Source organism: Gigantopelta aegis, chromosome 8 (genome assembly GCF_016097555.1).
Source record: "Gigantopelta aegis isolate Gae_Host chromosome 8, Gae_host_genome, whole genome shotgun sequence".
Lineage (NCBI taxonomy): Eukaryota > Metazoa > Mollusca > Gastropoda > Neomphalida > Peltospiridae > Gigantopelta > Gigantopelta aegis.
Window position 1 is genome coordinate 6,903,578 of NC_054706.1, and position 13,239 is coordinate 6,916,816.

The window sequence follows — 13,239 nt, forward strand, 5'->3', positions numbered from 1 at the left end:
AGTCCCTACTTGATGTTCTCTGGCTGATCATTCTTAACTACAGTATTCATGACATTGGTTAGTATACAGTTACAGATTATCAAAGGACATATATATAATATTTGTGCATGCACAGGCCCATAGTAGGGGGTGGTGGCCAGGGGGGCATTTTGGCTTCTTGTTTTTTTTAATAACCTTTACATCTCGACTGAATGTATAAGTTGTAGTGAGACTAACAGATCGAGATTAATGGCGAGAGTTACAGTAACAGGCAAATAACCTTTGAATCATGCCCTCGGACCCATCAAATAACTCGCGCCAAAGGCGCTCATTCAATTGGCCCCCCCCCCCCCCCATAATGTCCACCATGCTACGGGCCTGTTGTGTAGATTAGTATATACTGTAAATCAGGAAATGTCAGCGAGCATAAAATGTTAGTGAATTTATTGAGGTCATACAGACTGTTCCAAAAATCTTTGGTGTGATTGTTTTTTTGTGTGATTAACTAATGTTAAAACAATGGTTACATGCTACTGATTAAACCACAAGGATAGCAAACAACAATAGTTAGTTAGCATGCACATTACTGCAACTCTCTACTAAATTCAAGATGTCTCTAAGCTGCTTAACACCAATATTCGTCAAAAACATTATTTCAGCTGATCCTACAACTTAAGTTTTTTAGTTTCTGATGTGACAACTTTGCTATAAAGTTCTATGTCACTAATATGTCACTTATTTGGATTTCGCTAATATTTTATGATTTACAATGTATGATTATAGGTTCTGATCAGTAAATGTGTAAATGTGTTTCTAGGTTTTGATCAGTGAATATGTTTTTTTGTGTTTTTACATGTTAACAATGGTTACATGCTACTGTTTTACAATATGTTCTGTACAGTTTGAACTACTAAATTTCTAATTCAGATTTATCAGTGAATATGTTCTTTGATACTGGATTTCTATTTTTGATTTACAGTGAATATGTTTATAAACATATAGGTTTTGATCAGTGAATATGTTTATACATATAGGTTTTGATCAGTGAATATGTTTATACATATAGGTTTTGATCAGTGAATATGTTTATACATATAGGTTTTGATCAGTGAATATGTTTATACATATAGGTTTTGATCAGTGAATATGTTTATACATATAGGTTTTGATCAGTGAATATGTTTATACATATAGGTTTTGATCAGTGAATATGGACATATAGGTTTTGATCAGTGAATATGTTTATAGGTTTTGATCAGTGAATATGTTTATACATATAGGTTTTGATCAGTGAATATGTTTATACATATAGGTTTTGATCAGTGAATATGTTTATACATATAGGTTTTGATCAGTGAATATGTTTATACATATAGGTTTTGATCAGTGAATATGTTTATAGGTTTTGATCAGTGAATATGTTTATACATATAGGTTTTGATCAGTGAATATGTTTATACATATAGGTTTTTATCAGTGAATATGTTTATACATATAGGTTTTGATCAGTGAATATGTTTATAGGTTTTGATCAGTGAATATGTTTATACATATAGGTTTTGATCAGTGAATATGTTTATACATATAGGTTTTTATCAGTGAATATGTTTATACATATAGGTTTTGATCAGTGAATATGTTTATAGGTTTTGATCAGTGAATATGTTTATACATATAGGTTTTGATCAGTGAATATGTTTATACATATAGGTTTTTATCAGTGAATATGTTTATAGGTTTTGATCAGTGAATATGTTTATACATATAGGTTTTGATCAGTGAATATGTTTATACATATAGGTTTTGATCAGTGAATATGTTTATACATATAGGTTTTGATCAGTGATTATGTTTATACATATAGGTTTTGATCAGTGAATATGTTTATAGGTTTTGATCAGTGAATATTTTTATACATATAGGTTTTGATCAGTGAATATGTTTATACATATAGGTTTTGATCAGTGAATATGTTTATAGGTTTTGATCAGTGAATATGTTTATACATATATGTTTTTATCAGTGAATATGTTTATACATATAGGTTTTTATCAGTGAATATGTTTATAGGTTTTGGTCAGTGAATATGTTTATACATATAGGTTTTGATCAGTGAATATGTTTATACATATACGTTTTGATCAGTGAATATGTTTATACATATAGGTTTTGATCAGTGAATATGTTTATACATATAGGTTTTGATCAGTGATTATGTTTATACATTAGGTTTTGATCAGTGAATACATGCTATAGGTTTTGATCAGTGAATATTTTTATACATATAGGTTTTGATCAGTGAATATGTTTATACATATAGGTTTTGATCAGTGAATATGTTTATAGGTTTTGATCAGTGAATATGTTTATACATATAGGTTTTTATCAGTGAATATGTTTATACATATAGGTTTTGATCAGTGAATATGTTTATAGGTTTTGATCAGTGAATATGTTTATACATATAGGTTTTGATCAGTGAATATGTTTATACATATAGGTTTTTATCAGTGAATATGTTTATACATATAGGTTTTGATCAGTGAATATGTTTATAGGTTTTGATCAGTGAATATGTTTATACATATAGGTTTTGATCAGTGAATATGTTTATACATATAGGTTTTTATCAGTGAATATGTTTATACATATAGGTTTTGATCAGTGAATATGTTTATAGGTTTTGATCAGTGAATATGTTTATACATATAGGTTTTGATCAGTGAATATGTTTATACATATAGGTTTTGATCAGTGAATATGTTTATAGGTTTTGATCAGTGAATATGTTTATACATATAGGTTTTGATCAGTGAATATGTTTATACATATAGGTTTTGATCAGTGAATATGTTTATACATATAGGTTTTGATCAGTGAATATGTTTATACATATAGGTTTTGATCAGTGAATATGTTTATACATATAGGTTTTGATCAGTGAATATGTTTATAGGTTTTGATCAGTGAATATTTTTATACATATAGGTTTTGATCAGTGAATATGTTTATACATATAGGTTTTGATCAGTGAATATGTTTATAGGTTTTGATCAGTGAATATGTTTATACATATAGGTTTTTATCAGTGAATATGTTTATACATATAGGTTTTTATCAGTGAATATGTTTATAGGTTTTGATCAGTGAATATGTTTATACATATAGGTTTTGATCAGTGAATATGTTTATACATATACGTTTTGATCAGTGAATATGTTTATACATATAGGTTTTGATCAGTGAATATGTTTATACATATAGGTTTTGATCAGTGATTATGTTTATACATATAGGTTTTGATCAGTGAATATGTTTATAGGTTTTGATCAGTGAATATTTTTATACATATAGGTTTTGATCAGTGAATATGTTTATACATATAGGTTTTGATCAGTGAATATGTTTATACATATAGGTTTTGATCAGTGAATATGTTTATACATATAGGTTTTGATCAGTGAATATGTTTATACATATAGGTTTTGATCATTACATATACATGTATGTTTATAGGTTTTAATCAGTGACACTTATATACGTTTATAAGTTTATATATAGAGCACTCAAGCTCATTGATTAATTAATCATCAGTTATTGGATGTCAAACATTGGGTTATATAGTCTTTAGAAGAAACCTGCTACATGTTTCCATTAGTAGCAAGGAATCTTTTATGTGCACTTTCCCCACAGATAGGACAGGACAGCACACACCACTGCCTTTGATATACCAGTCATGAGATACTGATTGGGCAGAGCAAAAATTTGTCTACCAATGAGATTCAATGTTATGATCCAAAGGCTACGTCATGACTGGTACACCAAATGCTACCTCACGACTTATACACCAAAGGCTACCTCATGATTGGTACATCAAAGGCTACATCACAACTTGTACACCAAAGGCTACCTCATGACTGGTACACCAAAGGCTACCTCATGACTGGTACACCAAAGGCTACCTCATGACTGGTACACCAAAGGCTACATCACAACTTGTACACCAATGGCTACCTCTTGACTGGTACACAAAAGGCTACCTCTTGACTGGTACACCAAAGGCTACCTCATGACGGGTACACCAAAGGCTACCTCATTAATAGTAAACCAAAGGCTACCTCATGAATGGTACACCAAAGGCTACCTCATGATGGGTACACCAAAGGCTACCTCATTAATAGTAAACCAAAGGCTACCTCATGGATGGTACACCAAAGACTACCTCATGACTGGTACACCAAAGGCTACCTCATTAATAGTAAACCAAAGGCTACCTCATGGATGGTACACCAAAGGCTACCTCATGACTGGTACACCAAAGGCTACCTCATTAATAGTAAACCAAAGGCTACCTCATGGATGGTACACCAAATGCCATTCTATGTACAGTGATCCTCTCTATGAGAACATTTGCACAAGGATACCTTACTGCTTGTTTGGCAGGAGCGACCAATATGATAGTAGCAGGTTTCTCTCTTAAAAAAGTGTAGAAGTACCCCATGTCACAAAATAGCTATAGTTTGAAATGTACTGAGGTGTTGTAAACAAATATTTGTTTGCTTGACATATTAAAAATATCTCTTTATGTCTGTTGTTGACTTGTGTCGGTTTTTGTTACAGCTCAAAACACATACCAACGAAGTGTCGGCATTGGAAAGAAGAATTTACTAGACTGGTGCCAGCAGGAAGTAGACGCCATATTTGATCCCAGGAATACTTTAACATTTAAGTAGGTCTTCTTATGATTTTGTTGTGGTTCCCTGTAATCATGGTTACCTGTTGTTATAGTTACCATTGTCATAGATATATGCTGCTCGTGTTAATCAGGTGAAAAATGTACTTAATTAAAATAACATCAAAAACAGATTATGGAATCATTGTGTAAAAATAATAATAATAATAATATATTTGTTTTAATGTCTTAAAACATGGAAATAACTGCACTGTAACAAATGTTGTTTGAAAAGTAGCATGATAAAAAAAAAAAGAAGTCACAAACACTATTAATCCTGATTGGGCACAATCAATGTTTGAAATATATTAAGCACCTGTCCGTTTGTCCCGACAAGTGAAAATCTATTTGGACAAGCAAACTGTGCCTTAGTGGTTGTCCAGTGGACAAGTAAAAAATTTCAGTGCAGTTTAATTTTGAGCAATCACAAACATGATCCTGGTACTTGAATAAAACAATCCGTTTATTTAGACAAGTGAAAACATTTGCGGACTAGTAACATTTTTGCTTATTTCTATCACTGACAATAAGATACATATCAAGCACTAATGTTATCTAGTAAAGAAATACATTTACTGCCACTTTGTTAAAAACTCTGTAATTAATTGTTGACTTTGCCCATAAATTATTTCCAAGTCGCAAATTGGATGACTCGTCAATAATTCCTAAAACAATACCTGACACTGATTCAGTAAACACTGACATCTCGGAATTCAGGTCAGGTCAGGTCAGGTCAGGTCAGGTCAGAGTGTTTAATGTGCACATTCAGAGCAAGCTGTTGTAGCGCACGCCTGTCCTGGGCACAGGTGCTGGCCTTGGCCGGCTCCGCCGTCCAGGACAGGAAAGAGGTGGGGTGGGTTGCAGGGGGGACCGCCTGCACTGGCAGGTGCAAGGGAGCACCAGCAGTCCGACCAAGGCCAGTAACAGGCGGAGGGATTCATGTGACACTTTCACTGCTTTATATAGGAGGTGTAAGGTATCTTGTGACCAACTTCCTTTGCCGTCTGTGCTTCCTTGCACTTGATGATTCAAATATGTGAGCCCCTTTTTTTACTTTTTACAAGATTGGTTCATAAATTCTTTCTATATATTTAAGTTTATGTACCGGACATTGGTTTACAAGACAGTTTCACAAATTCTTTCTATTTCAGTTTATGTACCGGACATTGGTTTACAAGACTGATTCACAAATTCTCTGGAATAGAACAAACAGAAAATGAGGTAGTCTTAAGTTTGGTGCATGTATTATTGTTTCTCTGGGTCTCAAACACACATTTTGTGTCCGTAAACTATACAAATTTTTAGATGCCCCCATTCAATAAACTATAGTTATCATTCTCACTGAGGAATGCTGGTTTAAACAATATTCATTTCCACAAATACCTCTTTGGCCAACAAGCAATGCCTATTTTGAGGTCTCCCTACATTTTACAAATGCAAATATTTCATAAATAAAAATAACAGAAACCATAATAATAAAAGTAGAATGCAGTAAAAACCCACCTTAAATGTCAACACTCTAGATATATACTCTTCAAAAAAAGTAGGGGAACTCTATTAAACCGAACATACGTTTTGACCACTGACATCTTAGTAAAGAACATTCAGGTCTATTTATTAACACATTGAAACACATTCCATAGTTTGAACATGCATCACGCAGTTGCCCCATACACATGCATGGGGTGTCATTCTCGATTTTGACTATTTCCAGGAAGGTCCATTAATCACTGTGGAACATTATTTCTGTCAATCTTTTTCATTCTGTTGATCATACAGTTGTTATTGTTTTGTTTTTAGTCATTTTTATTGTTTGAATTTGCAAATTACTGATAAAAAAACATCAACTTTCAAATTTCACTTCTGACCCCAATCGTCCTTCAAGATCTTTGTTGGTCATAAAACCTACTGTAATACTGAACTACCGGTTGTAATATTTGCCTATTCACTATTATCATATAATTCCATTTTATAATTACTGTTTTGTAATAGGCGTCTTGATTGGTTAAAATGCTATCACGTGATCTAAAAAAACAAACAATGTTCAATCTTCCATGAATGTGAAAACTGCACTTTTTCGGTAAACAAGGGAATCCATCGTTTCTATTTTTATCCCAAGTTTGTCTACGCTGTGAGTGACAGTGACAATTAAGGCTTTAAACGACTCCGGTTTTGAACTAAGACACATAATGTATATGACACGCCACAAAAACGAAGCTTCTATTAGAAGATATAACAGAGAATGCTCAACAAATCAAAAGAGAGACATGAGCGCAGCTCTGTCACATTTGACAAAAACACCAAACTGACAACTTACACGCGCGATAACACATATGCCTTCGTGCACAATTCCGCAACCTGTCCTTTCCGAGAATGATATCACACAATCACAAACATCCTCTAAAATCCACACACATAGTAACACTGAAACCACTTTATCCCTTTCAAGTCAGTCTTCACATTAATTTTCACTAATTCAACTTTTGACAACTGCAATTTTAATATAGTTAGTAGATAAATCTTCTAAGTAATTTGACGCTCTCCCTCATGCTAATTAGTTCAAAATTCATCGCAAATGTTTTTGCGTTATCAGTTGATATTCTGGTATTTTAAATTTTATAACGTTTTATCCACATTTGATTCAGAACGTTATATTTTTGACGTTCATGTGATGATAAACGCCAAAACTGTTTTACACACTTGTGTATGAAGGTCTTCGCGCTAACGTGCTACGCCATTCATACAGTGTGTAAAACGGTTTTGGTTTTTATGATCGCATGAACATCAAAAATATAACGTTCAATTCTTAAATAACCATTACCCACAGCTAATATATAGAGGATATTATATGAGTGTCCATAACAGACGATGTTTACGACAAGAGTGCCTAAATTATCATATTTCCCGTGCGAGAGCGAGGGAAATGCTATAATTTAGGTACGAGTGTCGTAAACATCGTCTGTCATGGACACAAATTTAATATTCTGTTTATTACCGTAGAACTGTCTTGCTAAATGAACATTCCAGTCATTGTTTACAAACTAACGTTTCCTTAACAGAGGAGTAATGTTTCTTCATTGATGTCTTGAAAACCAAATCACAACTGTTTTAAATTTACGTGATATTTATACGCCCATAAGTAAAGAGTACACATGTATCAACAGCTGTAACTTGTAAAGCATGTGTATACTAAAAAGCAAACAAATACACAGTAATTGAAATAATTAGATTGGAATTTGAATGACGTTAGTATTCCAATGACGTCACTTTGCATCGCCTTACAATAACTATAAATTGGGTACATGACGTTTCCGTTTTAAGAATGCTGGAAAAATTCCAGTGCAAAATTGCTATTGAATTTTTTTTGTTTGAACATTATTAACGCACCTGAATGTGTTTGAAGAAAATCTTGTGATTAAAACATTGTACCTTTTACTAAATATGGCTTTCAAGTGAAATTACTGTAAGATATACTACATTTATTATGTACGAAGCCAAAACAAGGGTGCGAAAAGTGACTCGTCGACCTTAGTATAGATTTCTAACAGTTGTGAACATTATATTCATAATTAAGTGTTTGATGTGTCACAACTACATCGTAATATAATACAAGTTATCATAAATAATCAATTAATGTTTTATTAAATTAATTAAAAACATGTATTTGTCATTACGGCATGTGATCAGCTTACACTCGAAATAAAATGTATTAATGAAGAAAGTAGTATCTGTGGAATGTCGTGTCAGCCAATTAGAAAGAAATGTACTCTTACAACAGCCAATCGTTAAACAACAATGTCAGGAGGACATACTATTTAGTTATGACATACAAGGGAAATCGTATGATAAATATGACCCTCGTTATGCTGTACCTCGTAGGTAATAAACCTTACAATTTTGGCAATTGTAAATTCTTATTAGAGTTCCCCATTTTTTTTGAAGAGTATATTTCTGTCAACTGTAATGTTTTTTGTATGCTGTAGTGAATAGTGTTTTGTCTTGTCTCAGGATCGAGTGTCGTACCTAGAGAAACTTCTACATAAGATTCAGAAGAAATACGCCATCAGCAAAGATATTGTCAGGTAGGTCTTTCTTTCTTACTTTGTTGTAGATTTACCAGCATCGTGGTTAGGCCATTGGTCTACAGGCTGGTAGGTAATGGGTTCGGATCCCAGTCGAGGCATGGGATTTTTAATCCAGATACCGACTCCAAACCCTAAATGAGTGCTCTGCAATGGGTAGGTGTAAAACCACTTGCACCGACCAGTGAACGATAACTGGTTCAACAAAGGCCATGGTTTGTGCTATCCTGTCTGTGGGAAGTGCAAATAAAAGATCCCTTGCTGCCTGTCATAAAAGAGTAGCCTATGTGGCAACAGCAGGTTTCAGAATGACCATATGTTTGACGTCCAATAGCCGATGATAAGATAAAAAATCAATGTGCTCTAGTGGCGTCGTTAAATAAAACAAACTTTACTTTTGTTGTAGATTTGCAAAACGTATTTGTCCAAGCTGTTAGTAAGTCATCAAGTAGGTATTTCTTTCATTTAATTTTTTAGATTTTCCAGAAAAACATTTGTTGTCTCTTTATTTTATTAGATTGGTGTCTGAAGGTATATAATCATCAGAGTTGGGGGAGCATATAATCTTTAGTATTTGGGGGGGGGGGGGGAGAGAGAGCAGTGCCCTTTGTCCCCCACTTTTGATGCCTATATATTAATATATAATTATTAGAGTTGGGGGAGCATATAATCTTTAGAATTAGGGGGGGGGGGGAGAGAGCAGTGCCCCTTGTCCCCCACTTTTGATGCCTATATATTAATATATAATCATCAGAGTTGGTGGAGCATATAATCTTTAGAATTAGGGGGGGGGGGAGAGAGCAGTGCCCCTTGTCCCCCACTTTTGATGCCTATATATTAATATATAATCATCAGAGTTGGGGGAGCATATAATCTTTAGAATTAGGGGGGGGGGGAGAGAGCAGTGCCCCTTTTCCCCTACTTTTGATGCCTATATATTAATATATAATCATCAGAGTTGGGGGAGCATATAATCTTTAGAATTAGGGGGGGGGGGAGAGAGCAGTGCCCCTTGTCCCCCACTTTTGATGCCTATATATTAATATATAATCATCAGAGTTGGGGGAGCATATAATCTTTAGAATTAGGGGGGGGGGAGAGAGCAGTGCCCCTTGTCCCCCACTTTTGATGCCTATATATTAATATATAGGCATCAAGAGTTGGGGGAACATATAATCTTTAGAATTGGGGGGGGAGAGAGCAGTGCCCCTTGTCCCCCACTTTTGATGCCTATATATTAATATATAATCATCAGAGTTGGGGGAGCATATAATCTTTAGAATTAGGGGGGGGGGGAGAGAGCAGTGCCCCTTGTCCCCCACTTTTGATGCCTATATATTAATATATAATTATCTTTTTTCAGTGCATCAGATATTGTTGATGGAACAGTTGATGAGCACACGTTGATGATCTATTTGTCACTGCTTAAACGCAGAGTAAGTTAACTCTTATGCATCCAGGGGCCTATAATTCACAAAGGTCTCTTAGGCTCTGCTAGACAACAAAGCATCCTCTTTGCAAGTCTTTTAGCATTGTACTGCGAGATTGCAAAGTTGCGAGAGTTTAGTGAATTAGATCCCAGCTTTATAATCAGAAAATGTCTTCACTGAACCAAGTTTCCAATGTAAAATTTGTCATTTTGAATCTACATTTTTCAACGTCAGATTGTAAGAAAACGACTAACGTAACACTATTTTAAATGTATGTAATATTTTAGGGAATATCTTAGTGAGTCTAATCATCTTAATAAAATTTACAAACAAACTAAATTAATATTTTTGAAAACCCTATGATCACGATCTTTGATGTCATTTGTTTATGATGCTTTCACCAAGTTTATTTTCACTTTCGCTCAAAGATGAGTAATCCCAACTGTCATTTTCTTCAAAGTCTGTATCATCCGTTTTTATCTGGTGAATATAGTCTTAAAAAAACCTCTAGTAATGATGCTTTTGTTTTTTTATAAGAAATATTTTACAAATATCAAGAAAGTCTAACCCATGTGCATGTTATGTCGTCAATAATGTTTACATAAATGTTTTTACTTACTTTTTTAGATAAATGTTTGTAAGTCAACTGTAGAAATATGTTTTAAAAAGACTGATTTGTAGTAATCATTAGTCATTGATTAACTTTTATTCAATAATAAAATGTTTTGGAAGTAACTGCTATGACTAAATTATCTTAAATTGTATATGCAGTTATTGTTGTTTTGGTTGATGCTGTATCTTTTTTCATTCATTCAATTCATACATTCATTCATTCATTCATTCATTCATTCATTCATTCATTCATTCATTCATTCAGTCAGTCAGTCATTGATCGATCCCCGTCGGTGGGCCATTGGGCTATTTCTCATTTCAGCCAGTGCTTCACAACTGGTGTAACAAAGGCTGTGGTATGTACTATCCTGTATGTGGTATGGTGCATACATGTAACTGTAAATAAAATCTGTTGTGTGCATCGTCAATTAAAACATTTCCTTCCTTCCTTCGTTCCTTCCTTCATTCATTCATTCATGATTATGTTCATTTGCATGCCTGTGTGTGTGAAAGATAAAAGTGTGTTTGTTATTGCAGGTTGGAGGAAATCGAGACACAGACTTGAGTAGAGCATCATACAGATTAACACTGGTAGGTTGTCAGTTCACATCACACGTCATATGGGATTTCATAATACACAACCATCAGTATCCAAGTTGTAGTGATTTCATAGTACACAACCATCAGTATCCAAGTCGCGGTGATTTCATAGTACACAACCATCAGTATCCAAGTCGCGGTGATTTCATAGTACACAACCATCAGTATCCAAGTCGCAGTGATTTCATAGTACACAACCATCAGTATCCAAGTCGCAGTGATTTCATAGTACACAACCATCAGTCTCCAAGTCGCAGTGAGTTCATAGTACACAACCATCAGTCTCCAAGTCGCAGTGAGTTCATAGTACACAACCATCAGTCTCCAAGTCGCAGTGAGTTCATAGTACACAACCATCAGTCTCCAAGTCGCAGTGAGTTCATAGTACACAACCATCAGTCTCCAAGTCGCAGTGATTTCATAATACACAACCATCAGTCTCCAAGTCGCAGTGAGTTTATAGTACACAACCATCAGTATCCAAGTCACAGTGATTTCATAGTACACAACCATCAGTATCCAAGTCACAGTGAGTTCATAGTACACACTCACCTACACTTGCTTTCTCAATACATGATTACCAATATCCAACTAATATATCATGATGCACATTCAATAGTATCCAATTCATAGTGATTTCATAGTACACAGTCATCAATATTCATCTGATAGTGATTTCAGAGTAAACTGTCACCAGTATTTGACTAATAGTGATTTCATAGTACACAGTCACCAGTATTCGACTGATAGTGATTTCATAGTACACAGTCACCAATATTCATCTGATAATAATTTAATAGTAAACTGTCACCAATATTTGACTAATAGTGATTTCATAGTACATTCACCAGTATTCGACTGACACTGATTTCATAGTACACAGTCACCAGTATTCGACTGATCGTGATTTCATAGTACACAGTCACCAGTATTCGACTGACAGTAATTTCATAGTACACAGTCACCAGTATTCGACTGATCGTGATTTCATAGTACACAGTCACCAGTATTTGACTGATAGTGATTTCATAGTACACAGTCACCAGTAATCGACTTATAGTGATTTCATAGTACACAGTCACTAGTATTCAGCTGATAGTGATTTCAAAGTACACAGTCACCAGTATTCGACTGATAGTGATTTCATAGTACACAGTCACCAATATTCATCTGATAATAATTTAATAGTAAACTGTCACCAATATTTGACTAATAGTGATTTCATAGTACATTCACCAGTATTCGACTGACACTGATTTCATAGTACACAGTCACCAGTATTCGACTGATCGTGATTTCATAGTACACAGTCACCAGTATTCGACTGACAGTAATTTCATAGTACACAGTCACCAGTATTCGACTGATCGTGATTTCATAGTACACAGTCACCAGTATTTGACTGATAGTGATTTCATAGTACACAGTCACCAGTAATCGACTTATAGTGATTTCATAGTACACAGTCACTAGTATTCAGCTGATAGTGATTTCAAAGTACACAGTCACCAGTATTCGACTGATAGTGATTTCATAGTACATACTCACCTATTCGACTGATAGTAATTTCATAGCACATACTCACCAGTATTCGACTGATAATGATGTCATAGTAAATAGTCACCAATATTTGACTAAACGGTCATCAGTATTTGACTAATATTGATTTCATAGTAAACAGTTACCAGCATTTGACGGACAGTGATGTTACAGTACACAGTCACCAGAATCCAAACTCCGACTCTAGTGATTTGAAAGTGGACAGTCACTTATCTACCACACACATGAATGATTTCCAACCCAA

General features: G+C 34.2%; 1 protein-coding gene across 1 annotated transcript in view; it reads left to right on the forward strand.

Annotated features, from left to right (window-relative positions):
• The window catches only part of LOC121378692, a 74,802-nt gene that overhangs the window by 36,135 nt on the left and 25,428 nt on the right, over window positions 1-13,239 (forward strand). Inside the window, exons 5-10 of the mRNA XM_041506976.1 lie at window positions 1-57; window positions 4,600-4,708; window positions 5,863-5,932; window positions 8,720-8,793; window positions 10,157-10,229; window positions 11,373-11,426. The exon at window positions 1-57 is cut by the window's left edge and continues 21 nt beyond it. Of these exons, the coding sequence (XP_041362910.1) occupies window positions 1-57; window positions 4,600-4,708; window positions 5,863-5,932; window positions 8,720-8,793; window positions 10,157-10,229; window positions 11,373-11,426 (437 nt within the window). The remainder of the gene's footprint in view (window positions 58-4,599; window positions 4,709-5,862; window positions 5,933-8,719; window positions 8,794-10,156; window positions 10,230-11,372; window positions 11,427-13,239) is intronic.